The sequence below is a fragment of the Populus alba genome, chromosome 18, assembly GCF_005239225.2.
Source record: "Populus alba chromosome 18, ASM523922v2, whole genome shotgun sequence".
NCBI classification, from domain to species: domain Eukaryota; kingdom Viridiplantae; phylum Streptophyta; class Magnoliopsida; order Malpighiales; family Salicaceae; genus Populus; species Populus alba.
The window spans coordinates 14,851,616-14,874,315 of NC_133301.1; the positions used below are offsets into that span (position 1 = coordinate 14,851,616).

Here is a 22,700-nt window from a genome sequence, read left to right on the forward strand (position 1 = left end):
TCCAAACAATGTTGAGGCTTTGCTGATAATTCAACGGCAAGATCAAATCTATAATCTAAAGAATATTAACTCATAATCTGTAATCTAAAAACTTGCTCCATTGGCTCTTAGATTTAATTTTGGAAAGGGCTGCAGAGCAGAGCAAGTGCTTAGTCCAGCAATACTCATAGAACAAGGAGGACACATCTAGAGTTAAAAGTTCAGATACTGCTACTCTAAGAAGCAGCATCATTCTAGATTAGCAACAGACAACTTTTTTTTTGCATTAGTTTATTTTTTTGCTTGAATATATTATCATGGGCACATTTTTATTATATACTCACCTTACAGTATACAGTAAAGGTTAAAAACATTGGAGGTGTTGATTTTGATAATAGGTAGATTTACTCTGTTATTAATTCAAGAAAAATCATAATTTTTTCATAAATATTATAATTTTATACGGAAGATCATTAATATATAATTAATAAACAACTTAACTTTTTTTTTTTTTAATGGTGTTTAGTTAGTATCACTAAATAAAGACACAGCAGGAAAAAAAACATGTTTTGTAAAAACAAAATAATAAGATATAAAAATAAATTTATTATTATGATATTTTTATTTATTTTAGACAGGGAGACATGCATTTATGTGCCGATTGTGTCTATTTCTTGAGTTTCAAGATAGGCTAAAGAAAAAAAAAAGTCATAATAAGATTGGCAATAATAATAATAATAATAATAAGCAAATAAATCAAATGGCAAGTGAAAAAAGGAACATCTTTTTTACTGGTTGCACACATGCAAGCAGCCTGCCCATAGAAAACATAAAAAGGGGTCAGAGACAGAGAGAGACTTTTTAGTTTTAGAGAGGGAAGGAGGGAGGGGTTTTGCGTAGTCTCATTGCTCAGCCGTTTCCTTATTCTTGTAAGGTTTTGACAATAGGTATAACTTTCTTTTCCTTTTTGCTTTCTGGGTTTTGAATTTTGCTGTTAGTTTGTTTTTCCATTGATTTATGTTGCAGATATCTGAATGTTGATGTTTGTATGGAATTTACAGGAACTCTTGACTGATATTTACTTGTTGTTTTGGTGGTTCGTTCTTTAACTTTGTGTGAAAGAAATCAAGGAGAAGAAAGTAGGAAATTGTGAATTGAATTGTAGGTGTTTTAAAGAAGTTAGGGCATTTTCTTGAGTACCTTGGAAAAGGACCCAGCAAACCCTTTAATGATTTTATAGAAAATCCCCCTTAGCATTGTTAAAATAGGTTCTTGAAACTTAGTTAATAATGTCTCAATTGGTTATTGAAGCTCTAGTTGGTGTTGGGTTTAGGTTTTGTTTGGTTAGATTTGATTGTTGTGATTTTAAGGTTTTTTTTTTCCCCTCTCGTGGGTAAGAGAGTACATTTTCGGGGTTGGGGTTTTCTTTTTATGGTCTATACTATAAGTTTTGTTTGTTGCTTGGATGATTCTTGTTGTCTTTGGGAAGACTGGGGTTTTGCTTTTGTGGTGAAGTTTGAATTTTGCTTTGTCCACCCATGAATGCCTACTTGAACACAAATGTTATAAGCCCTAAAATTTGGCAACTAATGGTGCCGTTTGGTTTCTTGTTTGGAAAGTTGAGGTTAGAGAGCTCTTGGTTTCTTATAGTAATCTGATAAGCTGTCATTATGTTATATGGCCATATGCTTGCCCTTATATGCAAAACAGTTAAACCCTTCAGTCTTTTGGTAAAAGGAATACTTTATTGAGGAAGAAAATGAATAGAGAACACCAAAAAAGGATAGGTATCTTCTAAGAAGGAGATAAAAATTACCAAGCTCTATTTGTAGGATACAATTCGGAAGCGAAGAAAATCACTCGAACTATGGTTATTGATTAGAATGTGATTGATTTCTTAAAATTCTTGCATCTCTTTCATCTAACACACCAAAAAGAAAAGAAAAGAAAAGAACAATTGGAAAATCTCTCTCCTCTCACCCCTTGAAAAAAGCCCTCAATATTGGTCAAGTGGTTCTCAATAGGATGAGCATTATAGTTCTAGTGCAGTTGTGGGTTATAAGGCATCATATCTTGATGTTTTATGTGTTTAAAGTTCTAACAGTGCTAAGAATCAGAGGATAAGTCCTTTTTTTATTATTATGATGGTTGTCTTGTTATGAAAGTATGCTGACAAAATTTTTGGTGTTTGTAGCAAATAATGGATGCTATTATGAGTTACAATGTTACTGAATTTTTTGTTCATGCCTAAACGAGTAGCATTGTAAACTTCTTCAGCATTGTGCTGTGCAATGTTTGCCTCTTTGATGTTTTCCATTTGGAAAATGATCAGTATCATTTCTGCAGTATACAAAGGGGAGCGTTTTATGGTTTATATCAATCACATGTTTGTATCATTGGAGGGTGCTAAGCAGTGGCTTGATTGAGAGAGCAAAAATCACATCTGGCAGATGTTAGCTGAGTTTTTCAGGTTAAATGTTGATACCGAGTTCCCTTCCTAATTCAATTGAATCTACTCCATTTCATGTATCTGATCATGGGAAACAGAATTTATTTTGTGAAGTCACGCCTGGTACTGAGATTTGGCAGATGGGCCCAAAATGTCATGAACACTGCCATGATTGCTGTAAAGAAGCTGCTTCAATAACCGGGGAAAAGGAGGGTAACAATTATTCATGCCTGTTAAGTTTTCCGAGAAGTCCTCATCCACCAACCACCAGTAAAATGTCTGAAAGTTCTGCACCTAATTTTGTATATAGTAGAAGGAAATTACAAGGAAATACTATTGACTTTTTATCCGCAATCACGGAGGGATCTGGTGAGGATTGTCCTTATGTCATAAATTCTGATGGTTCCTCAGTTCCAGTTAAGGAGCACCATGTAGTTTCTGAAGATGAGCATGAGACTGAAGCTGTTAGAGAATCTCTCATGTCTCCTATAACATGCAATGGAGCTGAATATTCACATCCCTTATCTTTTGGAAGACGTGCTCAGCTTACAACTGTCAGTCCAGTGTCCGAAGGTGCTGCCCCTAATTTTGTTTATGGGAGAAGGAAGCTACAACAAAACTCTGTTACCTTTTCATCAACTCAGGTCCCTGCAATGGAAAAGAGAAGTGGAGAGGATTGTCTTTCAGTGATCAGTTCCAATGGTCCTTCATTTGCACACAAGGAGGAACGCCTAGTTTCTCAATATGAGCATGGAGCTGCCCTTATGCTTCCTCCCACAGTATACAACAGAGACTATTCTTCTTGCCAATTAAGTTTACAAAGAAGTCCTCAGCTACCAACTTTCAGTACAATGTCTGAAATTTCTGCAAGTAAGTTTGTATACAGTAGAAGGAAGATGCGAGGAAACTCTGTTACCTTTTTGTCAGCACAGGTCCCTGGAATCACAAAGAGAAGCAGACAAGATTGCCTTTCAGTTGTCAGTTCTGATGGTCCTTCCCTTGCAGTTGAGGAGGCACGTGTAGTTTCTCAAGATCAACATGAAAGTGGATGTTCGCTTCAAAATGGAGAGCCACATGTTTCAAAATCAGAATCTAGTAGTGGATGTTCGCTTGTTGAAGACCAGGTTTCTGATGAAGCTTCAAAAAAGAGCAGGCCAAAAATCATTGAGGTTGATGGTATAAATGATAGTTGCTCATCATCAAAGTCAGATGTGGAACTTGTTTCAGCTTCTACAAAGACTGAAGGACATGATAATGGTGAGTGCTCTTCATCCACTGTAATGGCAGCAGAGTTCGCAAGGGAAGATCAGTCTGAAAAAGACAGGTGTATATCTATACTCGGAAAGCAGAGGGCTTTTGATGGAATTTGGCCTGGAAAAACCCGTGCTTCTGCCAAAAGAATTGGTGATGGTAGTGGTAGCAGCAGTTTGCGGTCATGCAAAAAATGTTTCCTTAAAGAGTCCCCAGCAAAGATGCTAATTTGTGATAACTGTGAAGATTCATTTCATGTATCTTGCTGCAATCCTCATGTAAAAAGAATACCAATTGATGAATGGTTATGTCGTTCATGTATGAAGAAGAAACGAATAATTCCCAACGAGAGAATTTCCAGAAAACCTCTCAATATAATTGGTGACATGGGCAGATGTAGAGATGCTTCATCTATAGGTGAATCTGATCCTATAGCATTGATGTTGACAGATACTGAGCCATATACAGGTGGTGTTCGAGTTGGTAAAGGTTTTCAAGTAGAAGTTCCAGATTGGTCAGGTCCAATTATCAAGTATGTTGATTTGCCAATCCTCTTAATTTTGAATTTGTGAAACAGATATCCATAAGAAATTGGTAGTCTGAGTATTGCATGCAATTTTGTCTTATAGACCCTCCTATTAGCATTCATATCCAAGTCATATTTTTTTGTTGGAGTAATGCTCAAGTGTGAACTCGTTTAGCTGGTTGATTTGCATTACGGGGAGCTTTAGAGATTGACATGTGAGAGCTGGTTCCCTCCTTTTTTTAATGCATGTTCCATCTAAGTTGCTGGACTCCATAAAAAGTAAAGGATCTTCATATCAGGAGTTTGTTTTCCTTTCAAAGCTTTTTTTGTTAGGTTTGATAAGTAATTGGGGAATCCTAATGGATTCTGCATAATAGAGATGGTGCAAGTTGTTTGTAGAGTCTTTTTCTGAAAGAGAGAGTCGGTACTTTCATTCTGAAAGTAAATAAGCTTGATGATGATGATCTTGGGTTGTTCCAACATTTCAAGAATGAGGGCTCATGCCTGTGCTCTTTTGTGCTGTCCATTTTTTTTTCTTCTGCTCCTAGAGACTCAAGTGTCCATGAGTCTTGCTGGCAACCTTACAAGATTTAATAGGCTAGAAAGAGGTTGCAATGACATTGGCCAAGAATTGCCATGCTACAAATTTATTAAAGATGTTACTTTCTATGGTTCGTTACTATAGACTTTGGTTTTGCAATAAATCTTCATTTTCGAGATTTTATCTGAATTAATAGCTTGATACATTCCATGGTGTAAATATGCCCACTTTTGACTCGGTAGCACAGACTCTAGTAGCTTGGTAGGATCAAACACTGTGGCCATTTTGTAGGCATGTTTGTAGATTGAACAGGTTTCCTTTCTTTTCTTCAACATTTTGAAGCATACAATGTGGCCCCATGATATCCAATTTGAGTTGATTACAGACTCTTTGAGGGATGCATGTTTAGAAGGGGAGAGAGTTTACTCTTCAGGAATTTTGTGGCGTTTATAGTTATTGGACCCAAATGCAGAGGAAACTGAGAATTATTTGGCTTTTAAAACAAAATGACATTTTTTTCAGGGTACTTCTATAAATTCCCCATATTTGGAGCATCTATTTTTAATGCGATTGGAAGAACAAAAAGTAGTTGTTGATTGTTTGTGGAACAGAAATTGTAGGTTTGGTTACATGAAAGTTATATGGGCTAGAACAGGAATCATTCTGTGAAAAGGCTTTGTGCTTCGTTGATCCCCCTGTCTGTACTGAGGCGCAGTATGATGGCTTTTTCAGAAATAGATGTTTTTAGTGTTCTATTCCTTGTCCTCTCTATTTTATTTGTTTTTTTTTTCTTTTCCTTGCAGTAGGACTTTTCTTTCACAAATTTAGAATCATACAGGACTGATTCTAATTATCACCCGTATGTCCTAGCTCAGTTCTAACATCATCCGTTATTTTGGTTTTCATGTAGTGATGTCGACACTATTGGCAAACCTGTGGTATTGGATACATCATACTTTGTCAGTTTGCATGTAGGTCTTCAAATTGTTTATTAGTTTCAATTTCATCAGTTTAGCAGTAGATTTGTTGGAGTTTTGAGAGGACTGAAACATCCTCTTGTGCAGGAATTGAAGTACAACAAACCTTCTAAATTTGGCTCTATAGGTAATTGGCTTCAATGTAGACAGGTCATAGATGATGCAGCAGAAGGTGGCAATGTAACTATATGTGGAAAATGGCGCAGGTAAACCAAATAATGATCTTGTCTGTTGGGTGATTCTGCTTGTGTGTTATTGTTAATTAACCTGCTTTTAGTTGGACAGACTCAAACTCAAACGCTTTAGTTATTGTTTAGAGAGTCCTATGCACAGTAAAAATCTCTACTAGGGTTTTTATACAACTCTCAACACTTGGCCCATCCATGAACTATCTCGAGTAGAGGTAGGTCTTTAGCCTAGCAATGCTTTACTAGGAAATCTTTCCCTCGAAGTTTATGTAATAATTGTGTTGGAAAACACAACAAATGTTATGGAGAATTTAACCATCAAGCTTGAATTCACATTGTAAGTTTTTAGCGGTTCATGTCTTGTGTAACAACATTCACCAAGTGGATGTATTATGAAATGTGAGCAAGCATTAATGTGCCACTCATTTTAAACCAGGTTGTTAAGTCAACCATGAATGTTTAATCTCCTTATTTCATATTGTCAACTAAATCCTTCAGTGCTGAACTTGCTTTATTTTGGCATTACCGTGCCTAACTTAGTCTTGCAATTTCAGGAATGAAATGCCAGTTTAATTTTAATTTTCTCATCTTAATCGCTATTGACAAGCATGAAGCTTGGCAAGTCCTTTCTTATCATTGATGCATCTTGGTCAACAGATTGAATCATCTGCCCTTTCTTGTGCTGGTGGTTCAAAATGCCATTCCCCTTGGTGGGAGATTAAAGTGGAGCCAATTAATTAATTAATTATATATATATATATATATATATATATCATGGCATTGGCTGCAGTTTTGTAAGAGACCCAAAATAAATTAGTTTGCTAACTCTTTCCGATTGACAATCCCACCAAGTCATAATTGACGAAGGGAGATTCTTTCTAAGATCATGCTACAATGCTAGCAGTTTTTTGTGATTTGATGCCTACTGGATTAGACTGCAGAAAGGTTGCTGCTTCTAGGGATCTCTTTTTTCTCAGCCAATGTGTCTATAAAAAGTTGAACCTTTTGTTTTTATTCCGAGTGAATGGGGATGTATACATTTTCATTGGGCCAGGAAACACTTACAATTCACTTTAAATTTTAGCCTGGAATAAATTTTCAAATATTTTGGTCCTGAAAATAAATATTCAAAGGCATTATTCTTGTTTTACTACTTTGTTTGCATGGATGGTGTTTTTACTTTTAATATTATCAGTGATATTTTGTGCCATTATATTAGTACAGGTGTATGGGTGGGTCTGGCACCTTGAGAGTCCCTTAGATCCATGGGTCTGACTTCTGAGGGTTTATCTACCCCCTACATTGCATTTGGCCTTCACAAGGAAAGTTACGTACTACGTGTCACATCATGCATGATCCAGAAGTGGAATTCCTGATGGTGTTTTTACTTATATCATGTCATGGAAGGCTGCTCATTTCTCTGAGCATTATGGTTGTTGTTTGCCTTGATTTAAGTATTAGCTGTGGTCCTTTCCTATTTTGCGATAACTTAAATTGTGAAATGTAATGTTTGGTGCTCTAAGCTGGCGGAGGCATCTTCTCTTTCCCCTGCTTGTCTTTGTTTCAATTTTTGTGCATGCCTATGCGGATGTGAATTCCTGTGTCCTTCCATGTTTGCACTTAAGAATTGATCTGATATACATCTCTTTCTAGTTAAGCTTGAGAAGATTAAGTACTAGAATGTTGTTGATGTATCAGGGCTCCTCTTTTTGAAGTCCAAACTGATGATTGGGAATGCTTCTGCTGTGTCTTTTGGGATCCAATTCATGCTGACTGTGCTACACCTCAGGTGAATTGGGCTTTTATATGTTGTCTTCGGAATTAATGGACTTTCTATGTAGCAAACAAATGCTTTCGGGTTTCTATTATCTTCTTCACTGTCATTATAAGTACAAGTTTGTGGAGATTATTGAATATTCTCAAGCTATGCTTAAAATATAATTCATATTTTATCCTAATCAAATCTTGTTCCATGCATCTGCCTCAGGAGCTGGAAACTGATGAAGTTATGAAGCAACTAAAGTATATTCAGATGGTATGTTTTGAACATATATTTCTTGGTTTAGAGTTTTAGCACCTACATCATGGTCTGTGTTATTTAACCTTTCTTGCTCTAGTTACTTTTTCCAAGAATGCATGATTAGGCTGTGGTCAAGGGCTGTTTCTACAACAAATTACTCAGCTGTGAAATTATTCAGTTTCAGAGTAGAAGCATGGTTAGAGTTGGTAGAGAGAACTTTGAATCTTATGATTGAGCATGGTTTTGGTGGTTAGGTTAATAAATGTGGAATAAAACTGACTGTATTTTGTAAAGCTTATCAATCAATGACATGAAAATATTTATTTTCTTCTCTTTATTTGTTAACATGTCAATTGTTGTGCAGCTGAGACCCCAAATAGCTGCTAAACGGCGGAAATTAAAACATGCCAACAATGGTGATCCAACGGATGATTGCAAGGAGTGATGGATACAGAATTTCAAAAATGAGCAGAAACTGCTCAATGATTTCGATGAAGTATTGTCCATACAGCCTGCTTTATACATTCATTCTCACAGAAATCCATAGAGCTGAATTTTGGAGTTAGGTATTGCATCATGGTAAAAAAAAAAAGAGGTTACTGTAGACAGTAAATGATCAATGGTATATGTGAGCCTGTGGTTGAGCCTTCTTGAATGTGCTTTGTTTTTCTTGAGTACTGCTGCTGCTAATGAGGTGCACAGGGGCAATGTTTGATGAAGGTAAATATGAAAGCAAGCTAAAAGGTTAATCCAGGTCCATATATGTAGTTCCATATTTCACTAGATTGGTTTTAATGATCAATTCAACAAATATTCCTTTCTCAGAAGACAGTGCAACAATGTGGCACGCAATTACTTGCCTCCAAATACCCGGATTAGGTGTTTTCCCCTTTCTTTCTAATGGTTGTCTTTACCAGTGCATACTGATTAAGGAATGAAAGTCTCAAGTTTCTGTGAGATAGCATATGAACAGCAGGGAGTAATTCCAATTCCTAATGCATGTGGTTAAGAAGACTGGTAGAGTGGCATTGCTGTTTACCATTTTGATAGCTGAGGAGAATGGGAAACATGGTGGGCATCTTGCATTTATTTTTACTCAAGTAATTAAGAAAGTTCTTGGAATAGTATCCTCGAACTTTGATAGCAACTTCAATCACACGTGTAACCCCACATTTTTTCTATTCAACTTTTCTTATTCAAGTATTTTAAAAGCAGGAGGAAAAAACATGATGGGATTGCTCGTGGGATGAAGTGAATTCAGAGGTAAATAGAGAGAAATTACTGATGTTGGACGAAAGTCCAACAAGTGAATCTTCTTGACCATATATTCTCAAGTTGCTTGTCAGTAGTGATGATGGCAATGTCACAGGATAGGTCAATGTATTCAGGGGAATAGCTTTTGAGCAAGGTTAGGTCAATCTGTGAGATAGCTTTTGAGCCTATACCTTGAACTCTAAGGAACACATCCAAATTGCACCCAGAGGAATCATAGCTTTGGAGCAAAAAGGAGAAATTTTGTATTTTTTTCTTTCTAAGAAAACAAAGTTGCTTGTGTAAGGAGTGTCCGATGATTGGCATTACACTGATTAGAAACAAGAGATGTACAGTGCCAGCTCTGCCTGCAAAAGTGTTCAACAAAATGCATTGCAAATAATAATATAGGTTTCTCAGTGTCATTTCTTTTCTCTTAGCTCAGCAATAGGAACGTAGACAACAGATTCGTCTAGCGGACGGATTTTGGATGACTTCCAAGCTTTGCCAGTTTGTAGTTTCACCAGTTTCTGCTTCAGATTCTCTACTCTAGTCTTTGCTCTACAGAGTTTCTCCATATCAGATTCAGCAGCTGCTGAAATAGGATTACCCTTTTTCTTTACTCCCTTTGGTTTTGCTTTTAACAACTTCTTCAAGCTCAGATCATCATTGTGCTCAAAACTCATCTGACAGTGATAAATGCTAACAAGCGTGAGGACACAATGAAATAATAATTCCATGTCTAAATATAGGGAATGGCAAGAGTAAGATGCATCAATCCTACAGAAAAACTCTAAAAGATCTTGATTCTAAGGACACCTTTTCCCATAAGAATAGATTGCCCCCAACACCCAACTCACGCACACACAAACCATCAAGACAGCTGACTGAGACAATACACAATTTTCAGCTCCTGATCTGATTACTCAAGACTTCATTGTTTTTAATCGAAGTGCAATCAGAGATGCAAAGAGGAGAAGCAAGATGGATGGATAGAGGCAGCACACGATTTTGAGCCAGAATAAAAAAGAAAGAAAACGATCAAATCCTAACAATAAAAAATACCTCATTGCTTTTAGCAAGTGATTCGAAGGAACCTCTTTTCTGTTCATTTTTCTTTAAACTTTTACTTATTGACCTCGGCTTCTTCCTCTGCAAGATCCTTTTCAGATTCTTCGGGGTACACACCCCAGTTTCTGCCTGGCTATCCTTTAACATTGAAAGATCAGCAGTTTTGTCCTTCATGACATTTAAAGTGGGTTCAGCAGAGACTTTGGAACTAGAATAATGAACTTGTTCTCCCTTCTCTACCTGTTGTGCAAGTGAATTGTTAGACACAAAACTAAAACACATAACGACCTTAAGAGATAAGATTTGAAAGTTTTAACTTTCGAATAATCACATGAATCAGATAACAGCAATGACATGGAATTTATAATTTTAACTTGGCACCTAATGAGCATGCAGGAGAAATGATTATTCTTCTGTCAGTTCTAAAGACATTGTTCATATTTGAGAAACATTAAGGTCAAAATATTGGCTGTAATATCACTGTTGAGTAACAATTTATAAGATCCACATAGAAAAAGGACTCGAGAAAATCTACAACTGAAGAAGTGACTTTGAATACTGAGCTGAAGCAGAATTGTAACTGTTGCATTTAATGTACATGAAATACCAGCTTACCTTTCTAGACTTCAGAGCTAAATAACGGGAATTCTTGAACCATTTGCTAACCTGAAATTGCAAATTGAATGTAAATAACCGGATCATGGAAGTAAAGAAGAGCTAAGGTGATGTTAAAGAGTAGTCCTAAAGGACAATACAATGTACTGCCACAAAAGGTAAAACGAAGAAAGAAAAGGCACATTTTCTACTTTTTGGTGTGTATGTATCCTATTGTAATTCTGTAAGTTCTATTTCAAAAAATCATTCTAGTGCATGCATTGATTGAGTAGCTTAAGTTGTTACCTTCCCAGGTTCAAGGCCCAATTCTTTTGATAGATTCTCCTTGACAGTTCTAGATGGAAGTTCATTCTCTGCAAATACTTGGCGAAGTTTCTGGGAAATCACATGAAAAGGGAAAGATAGCTTAAGCAATTTACCAAATTAAGTTAATAAATAAAAATAAAAAGAGAGAACATAAGAGATTATCTGACAATACACTTGGAGAAAACTACTACCTCAACAGCATCAGGGGGGAGCCTGAAAATTGGCCTTCGAATTTGAGCGTCTCGTGGAAGCTTCATCATGCCTTCAATGGTTGCATCATTTTTACATCTTCTTTTACTTTCATATAGAGTCATTAGGGTGCTGGCTGCATCTGACTCCTTCTCTCGTCGCTTTCTTTTACTAGGACCCCAATCTTCATCTTCGCTGGGTTGCTCATGTGCAGGAGCGTCCTTTCCAAACATCTCCTGATAGGAAAGAATATAACATTGCATTAGATAAAGGAGTCTGAGCTATCTCTCGTGAAATAGAAAGCTTCAAAAATAAAATGTAAAACTCTACATCATTTGTTTCAATGGAAGAAATTTGAGAGCTAAACAGAAAAGGTGTTGAGTCTTTGGTGTTGGATCTTTCCATCACTAGCTTATTTGGGAAAATCAATGGTCTAACACAAGCATTTATGAAATGCCCACTCACTCCCCTTCCAATGATGATGTTAGGAGCGGTTTGCATGTTAGAGAGTAACATAAAACTATTATTGGCGCCTCATTTAGCTGCTGAAGCTTTTGGAATAAAATGTTTCTTTGTCGTAGTATATGAGTCTTTCTTATAATTAAAATTAAATTGCAGCACACTTGAGAGGGCATACCTAAGTTTCGAACTTAAAAAATTTTCACTTGAAAGGATGTGTTAGAAATAAATATAAAACAATTTTTGAAGCCTCACCTGACAATTTAAACTTTTGGATTAAGATGATTTATTGACATGTTTGTAAACTACTTCAAAGAAAAATACCATAGAAACCTATTAACCTTCAATAAGACCACCACCAAAAAACTAATCCTGCATGGTGGAGGAACAAAAGCAAAGTCTAGTGAAACAAATCATTCACGATTCTTTTTGTTGGTCCTTGTTTTTTTTTTCCTTCGCCTAAATTTGACACCTAAGTTTGAAAATACATTAGTACTTCAACATTTCATATTGAATATGGTATAAACTTGTTCACGAAGATATAGTTTAGAATTTAAAACACAACTTTTATCCCATTGTATGGCCACTCAAAATCACCAAAGATTTTTTTCATTCTCCTAAATTTGACCCCTAAGTTTTAAAATACATTAGTACTTCAACATTTCTTATTGAATATGGTACAAACTTGATCACGAAGATATAGTTAAAAATTTAAAACACAACTTTTATCCCAGTGTATGGCCACTCAAAATCACCAAAGATGCGCACCTCTTCCCATAAATTAGAAACCAAACTATGAAGTTGATTCAAGACTGTCACACCAACCATGACTTCTGGTTATATGCAAAATTAGTGATGCTATATTTATTTTATGGCAGAAGAATTTATAGTACTTACATTGTATAACTTCTTATAATCAACCGCTCTTCTCTGCCTACGGCCACAAATAATTTCCCCATCGCTGGTTTCATCAGAATCTAAACTGCTATAAATAGAATTGTTTCTGAAGTCCAAGCCATCCACCTCCCACCTCCTAGATCCTGAAAAAACCTCACCATCTGAAGACCAACTCAAGCGGGTTGAATTGCTGGTGTCATCAGATGCATCATCATCAGTACCTGCTCCACTCATGATGTTCTCTCTCCTCTCTGGATCATAATCATCATCTTCAGAATCATCAGAAGGCCATTCTTCTTCTGGATTTAATAGCATATTTCCACCATCTGGTACTGCTGCTTCTTCTTTGAAAATATCCTACTTCAAGAAAGAGTGAACATCAGTTTGGTTAGCAGGGCAGCAAAACCAAGATTCTTTTATTTCCGTTTTGGTTTTTTTTTTTTTTTTGCAAGGAAAAAGGCTTTAGAATATTTCAACAATAACCTGCCAACCGCTGTCCTCTGAGAAGTGGGTCCCCAAATGAGCATTCATGGCTTCTATAATTTCCATCCTACAGTCACAGAACTTGCAAAACCATCCCTGATCTCCTGGAGGTACTGCAGAAGTGCATATTACCAAATGTATAGAAAATCTTAGAAACAATCAATTTGTTTCATGACTCAGTAGAAAAGTTTTACAGGAGAAGTGAGTAGAACTGACTATTTTCAGTATCCAAAGGAGGATCAAGGCATTTTTGGTGGAAGGCACAGTTGCATGTCCCATCACAGAGTACAATATCATTATCTTGGGAAACTTCATTCAATTTGCACTTCGCACAGAATATCTATATGAAAATATGGAAAAGAAAATATAAATATAAGCAATTGTGCTTGGAGCCCAAGTTCATGCAGTATCTAAGCCCAAATTTGACTAAAGAAAAGGACTCCAAAGTTGATGTTGGGAAAAAAAAATGCATGTTTCAACTTTTCTTAGACAGTATTTGTCTCTTTTTGCCTCAATCAATTCCATGGCCCAATTACTAAATTAGCATGTTCTTTTTCAGCTTCTTGATAGAGAGAAGCAAGAAGTGAGTATGCTTATTGAGAACTGCATGCACGAATTTAGGAAATACTAGGTACCAGTCTCTATTAGCAAGAATTCATTAAAAAGGTTGATTCTTCTTTAATGTTTTACAATCCTGAACATTCTCACAAAGCTGATGCTGGTTCTGCATGCTTACATGTTCATGGGAAACAGATCCATCTGGAGCCATAACAGCGTCTTCAATACATCCTACTGTACTTAGAGAATCCACCTGCCGAATTATTTCACGTAATCCAAGTTTACATTTCAAAATCTGTTTCCTGGCTCTCAGTAGTTCCTTTTCTGGCCGAATCTTCTCTCGACTGTGACAGAAATTCAGTAAAAGATAAGAGCAAATGGAATTCTTCCATCATTTGAAGGTTCTATCAATTTCGAACTTCCAGTCAGAAGAGTTCTTTTTGTTTCATTTTGTATTTATGCATGTCGTAAACTGGGAAAATTCCTTTGGTCTGAGAACAGATTCAGTAAAATATTCCAAATTTTGAAGAATAAATGATTGAAAAGAAAATTCATCTCGAAGCATATGCAAATGAAAAATTAAACACAGTTAACACATCCACCAGATTCTTTTGGCTGAACTTTACATTGAAATGTCTTTGAGCCTATCCTAATTCTCAACTTCAGTAGGGAAATATTGAATCCCATATAAAAATTTGATCAGAATTTCCTAGAAATATCAGATAGCTCCAAATCTGGTAAAATTTTCAAACATAGATACTCATCAAAATTCATGTAACAGGATTAGAAGAAAGGGGGCATATTCATTCAAGCATCCAACTTCTTCCTGGAATAAATTTGTTTGTACAAGGCATGCTTCAAGAAAATGAACCATCTTCCACCAACAATTTGAAAACAATTATATTTCACCTTTATATCTTTCACATAAAATTTTCTCACTGATTAAGAAGTGGTTAGACTTTAAAAGGATTCCTTAAACCATAGGTTTGTAATCAAAAGCTGAAAGTAACTATCAGATGTTCTTTATTTTTCAAAGGAATCAAAAGCTGAAATTAACTAGCAGATGCTCTTTATTTTTCAAAGGAATGATGTGTAAGAAAATCTCTTTACCTTTTACCTTTCCAACCTTCTCCAGAGTAAGCATCTATAAGATTCTGCTCCAGCTTCATTTTAATCATCAAGTACCTTGCTCTCCTCTGCAAGCGTGATGGTTCATCTAGCTTTACCTTGTCCTTTTGCCTTTTCTTAGGCTTCCTCTTCTTGACTTTTTTAATTGTACCTTCATCAGCATTTTTTCCATTCCCCTCAGAATCAATAGTTGACAACTGCTTGCCTTGGCGCTCTGAGGAAGCTCCATTTCTTGAGGCCTTCTTATCAAGTGCTTTATGCAGAATTTTCCTGTGAATCAATCTTCTACTGGTAGAGCCATTCCTGATGCCCTTCTTAGGAGTAACCTTTTTCTTTGATACAGAGGAATTAATGATAGTTTTCAGATGAGGTTTAGTTTTGGCTTTTTCGCTTTTTCTATGAGATAATTTGCCACCCTTCTTTATCTTCAATGATTTAATCAGCAACGACCCATTCACTGTGTCAGATGGTGAAGACTCGTGCAAGTCTTGCTGCTTTGATTTCTTTCCAGAATCACCCATATTGATCTCTCATGTGTGAGAACTGAAAATATCATTACAGATGTATAAGCAATCGTTTAGCTGTATAGTTATTGCTCATAAATAAAGAAGAAGCTCAAGATCTATCGGAAAGATAATTCTACAGTTTCCACAACTTTTCAATTCTAGTTTCAAGCATGACCTAACATGAAATTTTACCTCCATTGAATTCCATAAAAGTCAGCTTTTTCAGCATGTTTCATCTAATACAACTAACCATGCGTTGACTTTTTGTGCATCATTATAAATCTAAATTTGGAAATATTTCTTCATAGACAAAGAAAATGTAACGTCCAATGTTAAGAGTAAAATTAAAGAACACTCAATTTTCTTTAATCATCTTTAAGATTCAAACATCCACGGAAAACGAAATCAACATGGAACCCTAAACAACTTTGACAATTAAAGCCAAAAAATATTCCATGCATTTCACATCCAAGACTATCAAACCCATGGTCATTCATTAACAATAATATCCTTCAAGGTGATCACTGGATTACATTCTCAACTCTAATTCCAGCACGTTTAAGCTGCAAGAAACAAATTCTTAGATTCATAAACCACAATCATCCACGATCACCAACAAAATTATCACAAGGTAATCACCCCAAGGCAAACATCATTAGCATTGAAACCAATCTATAATCATCAAAAAAACAATTTAAGAAGAACCCAGATGACAAATCAAAACCAAGACCTCAAAAAATATTCACATTAAAACTAAACAGAAAAAGAATGACAGCCCAAGAAAGCAAGCTCAAAATCAATAACGAAGAAAAGGGTACCTCAGAAACTCAAGAATGAGACATCTCCACCTCCTGCACTATACTATGAAATACAAAGAGCATGTATTTAAAGGACACAGAGAGAGGTTTTCTTGAGTGATTTGTGGCCTAAAAAAGGCTCCAAAGTTTTGAAATTGGAAATTTGAAATCTGGGATTTGGTGTCTAAATAGAAGTGAAGTGGAAGATATTTAATCTGATGATTGAATGAATGATTTGGCAAAGGGATGGCTGTTTCTCGAAAAGCGCCACTCAACGGTTTTCGCCTTCCAAGTCCCTGTTTCTTTCTGTCTCGTAAAGGAAAGTGACTAATTGAAATTACTTGCCAAAAGGTACCAAAATCAATACTAATTATTTTTAAAAAATATTAGAATATTTTGGATCCAATTTTGGAACATGAATATTTAGGCTGTGTTTTTTTAGGTTAATTATTTTTTAAAATATTTTTTTATTTTAAAATATATTAAAATAATATTTTTTTATTTTTAAAAAAATTATTTTTGATATTATCACATCAAAATAATATAAAAATATTAATTTTATTTTTTTTCAAAAACATTTCTATAAACTATATCAAAACACACTCTTAAATATAATTATTAACCCGATTTAAAGTTTGAGCAGTGGGTTTGTCGAGTGATATTTTGGAATAAAAAAAATTAAAATGATTTTATTTGAAATTAAAATTTAAAAAAAAAAAAAAAAAAAAAGCTACCACTTATTTCAACAAGATCATATATAGAACCGCAAAGATACCAGAATTTGATTGAATTAATTTCTTAAATGATTTGAAGGAAACTTGGCTTGAATTATTATTTTTATTAGCAAATTATCGAGTCAATTCATCAACTAAGCTAGTTATAATAAGTAGTTTAAGTATCATAAATATTTTTTTAGTTTTGAATTTGTGATGCTAATGCAAGGAACAAATTCAGTATCATCCAAAGCCAATATAACCCTTCGAATTATGTTTATTTGGCTGTTACTCGTTTTACTTTAATTTGGGGGTGTTGCAGTAATGTGTGCAGCATTGGACTATTTTGCTTTGTGTAAAAACAGGGAAATGAAACTTTCAAACCCTTTTTGTGATTAATTAGTGTTTGTAACAGATAATTCTGTGATGGGATGGATTATCCTTGTTTTTATGGTGTGAAACTACTTTTCTAGTCTTGTAAAGGCTTATTTTACATGAGTTAGTTTAATTGGTGAAGTTATAGAAGTATAGTTGCATGGATTAGCTAGCTAGGTGGATCCAAGAAAATGTGTGATCATTGCAAGCCCCCTTAGCCCATGCATCAATGATCCCATTTGACAGGGATTTGGGTCTTGTTTTTCAGTTATTGGCAAAGTTATTAATATTGAAATGATATTGAAATTGCATTTTAAGAGGTTGCTCTGGCAAGGTGTTTATCCTTCATTAGGGTTTTTGCTGAGGCCGAGTTGCTAGCTAGCCTTGCATGATGCATCCACAGCTCTACGAATTTAGATCAGGCAATCTTCTTAGAACACTGGCGGATTTTAGCTAAAAAGAGAACATAGAAGAAAGAGATCAGGATCGGCAAGAATCCATTTTTCTTGTTCCAGAAAGAAAAATAGAGGCTCATACAAGAAAGGGCCAGTTCAATGGCTATGCTATAAGGACGTGTTGCCTCAACACCATAAAATTGCTTGGGCCAGAATTAGCTCTAAGAAAAAAGGGGAAATCCACACATTAAGGCATATCACTCTGCCAGATTTCACTTAGAAAATCAACATTCTAAAATGGAAATTAAAATGAACCCATCATTGATCTTTGGTAAGAACGTAGTAATCAATAACAAAAACACAGTTGTTTCTCTTGTAACCATTCATTTTAACAGTGGATCACAAAAGTAATAAGTTCAACCAGTCAAAAGTATTTTATTTCATCATTTCAGACTGCAAACCATTGGCAAAGACAGTATCTTCCAGTCTACAATGTCCAGAAATACCAAAAAAACACCAAGCAAATAAATGTTCACCAAAGCAACTTCCAGAAGGTTCACCGAGTCCTGCAAAGAGAAACAGTCGAGTCAAAACCATAAAATATGATTACCTTCACAAACAGAGACATGGACCCGCACATACATGTGCAGCAATAATCCATATTGAGTTATATCTAGTTAAGAGTTAAGGTTCAGGTTGTAAGCAACACACCATTGCTGATCTCAAGCCACCCAAAATTGTCAGGAAATGTAGCACAGATGAGCACGCCAAGACTCGGTTCCAAAATTATTTGAAAACTCACAATAGATATACACACATGCATGAAGAATTTCATAAAACATGAGTTTTATTCTAATAGAGAGGTATGGCAACACTCATTACAAAGCACACATACTAATTGGGCTGTCAAAAAGAAATGTAATAGATCTGAGTAAAGATTTATTTCGTAGACATGAGAGAGAGAGAGCAACTCAGATAAGGCAAATTGAGTGTGAAGTTGTTTGCGATATGTTTTTAGCATACACTTTTTTCTCTTTGAACTTATATCACCCATCAAAAAAACTACAGAGCATTATGTTTCCATTAAACATAAACAAGGAAAGAACAGACACCAAAATAATCCTATTCCAAGAAAAAAAAAACATAGAAAGAAAACTCCTATCCCCACAGTTTAAGTTTCATTAACCCCATTCAGAAATTTTCAAGCAATTTAAAGGAGAGAAAGGATGCCAAGGCACTCAAGATTCCATTCCAAGAAAGAAACTACTACCATAAGGTAGGCTTGCGTTTAGGCAAAGGGACAATGCCTATGGGCCCCCATGCATGCATCAGATTTTTTACAATGCTTCAGTGGTATGGTTGTCAAATTTAAAGGAGAGAAAGGATGCCAAGGCACTCAAGATTCCATTCCAAGAAAGAAACTACTACCATAAGGTAGGCTTGCGTTTAGGCAAAGGGACAATGCCTATGGGAACCCTTACAACTTCATACACAATTCTTATTAGCAAAGAGCATCAAAATCAAAACCTGTAAATACACATGTGAATCCCTTTTTCCTATGCATTAAAAAAAACTCTTTGGTATCTATATGAATAGACCATAAACAAATTCTTTATTTCATAAACTCCGGAATAAAAAAAGAGAATACTGTGTGCCATGCATGCATCAGATGACCACGTACCTTAAGCATGTAGCACAGCAAAGAACATAATATTAGTTAATGCTTCAGTGGTATGGTTGTCAAATGTACAAAGGTGTATATGCACATAACAAATGTATACATCCAGGGATAAACACCAATTTGCAAAGTTGGGCACTTTATTATAGGCGGGGTGGTAAAGAGAAAGGAAGGCCAATGTGATGTCCAAATGAACATTGGATCAACAGTGATGAAAGGGAAAATAGATTGGGTACACTAACATTGTCCTTTAAACTATTGGTTCATGAAGGTATACATCCATGAAATTAAGCTGTGAATAGGACAGATAGCATAAGATGATCCAGGAAGACTTAGGCATAACACAAACAGAATTTTAATTCCCCTCATACTTGATCCCTTTTCAGTTCTTCCAACCTTCTGATTCTAACAAGTAATATAAGCAGAGCATAAAGTGGGTCTAGAAGAAAATTAAGGAAAAAACGCAAAGGTTCTCTTAGGAAACTACATAGCCAATACTCTAACAATAGGATACTGCAAGTATCTAACAGAGCAAGAGGAAAACAGTAAAGAGGAATCCACAACACATTCATAAAAAAAATTAATTATCAATACTCCGGGCATTATGAACTTCAAAACTGTCAAGCTATAGCAAAGAAAATGTAGATAAAACCAATAAACAATACAGTCAACCACATAACTTGTAACCAAATTGTATATTCAAGTATTTCCCACCACGCTCCTTTCCACCAAACCCCCACCCCACCTCCCCGACCCCATCCTTCTTGAACACATCGCTTCAATCATCCAAATAAACAAACATTTGTTAAATGGTATTCTGCATCCACTCAAACAACTCTTCCCAGTCAAATCACTTCTTTTTATTTTACCATATTAAACCTGAAATGAATAAAATGAAATCCAAGACCAAGGCACTAAATCACATTAACCAACAACCAATTACCCTATAAAACCACCTGGGAACTAAAAGCGAAAACATGAATGTAACTGTAATCACTAAGGATAACCACTCGACATGCTCATGTGCCAACCAATAGAAATTAACAAAATGAACAAAATGAAAAATAAAGCTCCAGTAAAATCCCTGAAACCTAGATTCATTAATCAGGGGGAAATGGGGGGAAAAAACCAGCAACACAATCCAATCACACATTACAGTTCTCCCACCAAATGAAAATCCCAAAACACAAATTCCAAACATACGCTTCAACGTTCTCTCACATCAAACCCAACAAAGAAATCCCCTAGACAAACCACAATCAAACCCAAAAACCACTGATGTATAATTACATACAATCAAAACCACACAAAAACCACCAATAAAATCACTAATCACACCACAAAAAAACCCAACCGCCTACATTTCAGAGACATGTCAAAATCAACTACCTAAACGTGCCTTAACACATGAAAGTAATAAAAAAACAAACAAAACCTACCAATAAAACCATCCAAAAATCTACTCAACCCTTTTGAGCTTCCAAATCCATCAACAAAGCCCAACAATAAAAAAAAAATAACAAAAAGACTAGAAGGAAACTGTCCAAAAACACCGATCGATCAATCAAATCCCATCAAAATACACAAAACTCACAAGCAAAATCACCAATAAATACCGAAAGCGCTACCTTTAATAAAAAGACCGATAAAAACCGTCACTCCCTAGTGCCCACCATGCTCCTTAGCATGTTGCTGGTGCTCAAGATGACGGCGTTCCTCAGGAAGAGCAATAAGGTAAGACAAAATCATGCCACCATAGCAAACATGAAGAAGTGGATCGATTGAGCTTGTTTCTATATACTTCGCATGGTAATTATCCATTCCTCTTTGCACTGCTTTCTTCACATAACCAATTGACAGCATCGGCTTCACGTGGTCAGGCAATTCCTTAACTTTCAAGCCCTTAATTTCGCTGTAGAGCTTCCTTAATGCCATTTGATCGAGTGGGATCGATAAAACCCTAAACCTATTTTTTTTTTTAACTTGGGGATCAGGTTCTCGTTGATGAGCGGAGAAATTTATAGACTATAGAGAGAGGCGAGAGGGTGGGGAGTGGGGAGCGAAGGAAATATTCTGGTACGGTTAATTGGATGTGTTTGTAAAATCATGGACCGTCAATATTGGTGATATCCATCTCAAGGAAATTTTGATTTTTTTTTTTAATTTAACAACTTTTTTAATAGGTAAAATAACACAATTTAAAAATAAATTGTGAAATAATATAGTTTATACGAGATTTAAAGTTATCAATGTTTGGAAATGCAAAAGAATTTCAGATGAATTAGCATAAATTATAATAAAAATATAGAAGAGAGAAAAAGAAAAAAAAAGGTTTTGAAGGCACATAAAAAATGTGTTTGGTATTGCGGTAGTTGTTGTGGTTGTAGTTTGAAAAAAGTTGTTTTATAAAAAATATTTTTAGTTGAGGTTGGTTTGAAAAAATAGGTATTTGGTTAAAACTGTAGTTGAAATTAAGGTTGAAGAAAAATAATTTAATGTGTTTAGTTAAGAATGCTTTTAAAATTGAGGTTATAAAATAAATTTAAAAAATATATATTAATATTGATGATTTTTAATTTAAATATTGTGGATTTAACTATTGCTATTATATCATAAAATAAATCATATTTTATATAAAATATTTTTTATTATTCCATGAAACCATCTATAATTCCATTACGTACGAAATACATCCGACAAGAACTACAGTTTTCATAATTTTTTTTATCATGTAATAAAATTAGATAAAATATTATATGTATAAAATTCACTTTAAACTAAGTTTTTTTTTTAAATGTTAAAAAAACTAACACACTAAAATAAAAAAATATATAAAAAAAAAAAAAGAGGAGGTCCATGCAGTGCAAGAGAATTGCACTGTTCACTATTTTTTAAATGAACAGTGCAATTCTCTTGCACTGCTCACATGAACAGTGCACATTAACGTGAACAGTGCAAAAAAAGCAATGAATTCTTACTTTTCAAATACTGTGTTTCCAACGCAAAAAAAAATGGGACCCAGTAAACATTATATCTCTTTTTCCTTTAACCAAACGATTGCAAACTGCGTTTTAATTAAAACGCCGCTGCAGCCGCGTAGCCAAACGAGCTCAAAAGCTCCAATTACAATATTACTAATACTATAAAAAGAATTTCAACAAAACAAATGCAATGATACAAAAAAAAAAAATCACCAATAATTTTGGAGTAGGCCATATTGTTCATCACCCAAAGAAGGCAGGTGGCTCATTTACTTTTGGCAATAAGAGCATCTCCAATGGAGAAGCTAAATGGATAGCCAAAAAAAATAAAAAAAAATAATATTTTGGCTTTTCTTTGCTTATTTTT

The 22,700-nt window shown here is 35.1% G+C and overlaps 3 protein-coding genes across 9 annotated transcripts; 1 reads left to right on the forward strand and 2 right to left on the reverse strand.

Moving 5' to 3' along the window:
• Positions 1 to 760: 760 nt before the first annotated feature.
• LOC118039544 (uncharacterized) lies at positions 761 to 8,680 on the forward strand. 7 transcript variants are annotated; one of them, XM_035046267.2, is made up of 7 exons: positions 762 to 926; positions 2,326 to 4,211; positions 5,657 to 5,717; positions 5,811 to 5,929; positions 7,610 to 7,700; positions 7,899 to 7,946; positions 8,043 to 8,248. In XM_035046267.2, exons 2-7 carry the CDS (start codon positions 2,455 to 2,457, stop codon positions 8,049 to 8,051), a joined length of 2,085 nt encoding a protein of 694 aa, XP_034902158.1. In that variant the 5' UTR covers positions 762 to 926; positions 2,326 to 2,454; the 3' UTR covers positions 8,052 to 8,248. The 7 variants fall into 7 exon arrangements, 5 of the variants coding, with proteins under 5 accessions (XP_073262298.1, XP_034902158.1, XP_034902161.1 ...); XM_035046266.2 differs by lacking the exon at positions 8,043 to 8,248 and adding an exon at positions 8,296 to 8,680 and having other exon boundaries at positions 763 to 926; positions 2,174 to 4,211; XM_035046265.2 differs by lacking the exon at positions 8,043 to 8,248 and adding an exon at positions 8,296 to 8,680 and having other exon boundaries at positions 763 to 926.
• A 744-nt stretch (positions 8,681 to 9,424) lies between these two features.
• LOC118039543 (pathogenesis-related homeodomain protein) lies at positions 9,425 to 16,523 on the reverse strand. The gene is made up of 11 exons (XM_035046264.2): positions 16,213 to 16,523; positions 14,871 to 15,431; positions 13,939 to 14,104; positions 13,419 to 13,542; positions 13,203 to 13,315; positions 12,720 to 13,076; positions 11,366 to 11,599; positions 11,154 to 11,243; positions 10,869 to 10,919; positions 10,248 to 10,493; positions 9,425 to 9,868 (listed from the first exon to the last, which is right to left on the reverse strand). The coding sequence occupies exons 2-11, from the start codon at positions 15,407 to 15,409 to the stop codon at positions 9,605 to 9,607; spliced, it is 2,184 nt and encodes a 727-aa protein (XP_034902155.1). The 5' UTR covers positions 15,410 to 15,431; positions 16,213 to 16,523; the 3' UTR covers positions 9,425 to 9,604.
• A 1,449-nt stretch (positions 16,524 to 17,972) lies between these two features.
• LOC118039541 (uncharacterized) lies at positions 17,973 to 21,423 on the reverse strand. Its single transcript, XM_035046263.2, has 2 exons — positions 20,981 to 21,423; positions 17,973 to 18,240 (listed from the first exon to the last, which is right to left on the reverse strand). Exon 1 carries the CDS (start codon positions 21,285 to 21,287, stop codon positions 21,015 to 21,017), a length of 273 nt encoding a protein of 90 aa, XP_034902154.1. The 5' UTR covers positions 21,288 to 21,423; the 3' UTR covers positions 17,973 to 18,240; positions 20,981 to 21,014.
• Between the last annotated feature and the right edge of the window lie 1,277 nt (positions 21,424 to 22,700).

Excerpts from the sequence above, each read along its gene's own strand:
- LOC118039544 (XM_035046266.2), top strand. The coding sequence starts at position 2,455 with ATGTTGATACCGAGTTCCCTTCCTAATTCAATTGAATCTACTCCATTT. Across the intron at positions 4,212-5,656 it reads TGGTCAGGTCCAATTATCAA|TGATGTCGACACTATTGGCA; the intron begins GTATGTTGATTT and ends GTTTTCATGTAG. Across the intron at positions 7,701-7,898 it reads CTGACTGTGCTACACCTCAG|GAGCTGGAAACTGATGAAGT; the intron begins GTGAATTGGGCT and ends CATCTGCCTCAG.
- LOC118039541 (XM_035046263.2), bottom strand. The coding sequence starts at position 21,287 with ATGGCATTAAGGAAGCTCTACAGCGAAATTAAGGGCTTGAAAGTTAAG.
- LOC118039543 (XM_035046264.2), bottom strand. The coding sequence starts at position 15,409 with ATGGGTGATTCTGGAAAGAAATCAAAGCAGCAAGACTTGCACGAGTCT. Across the intron at positions 14,105-14,870 it reads GAAGGTTGGAAAGGTAAAAG|TCGAGAGAAGATTCGGCCAG; the intron begins GTAAAGAGATTT and ends TTTCTGTCACAG. Across the intron at positions 11,244-11,365 it reads TCCCCCCTGATGCTGTTGAG|AAACTTCGCCAAGTATTTGC; the intron begins GTAGTAGTTTTC and ends GTGATTTCCCAG.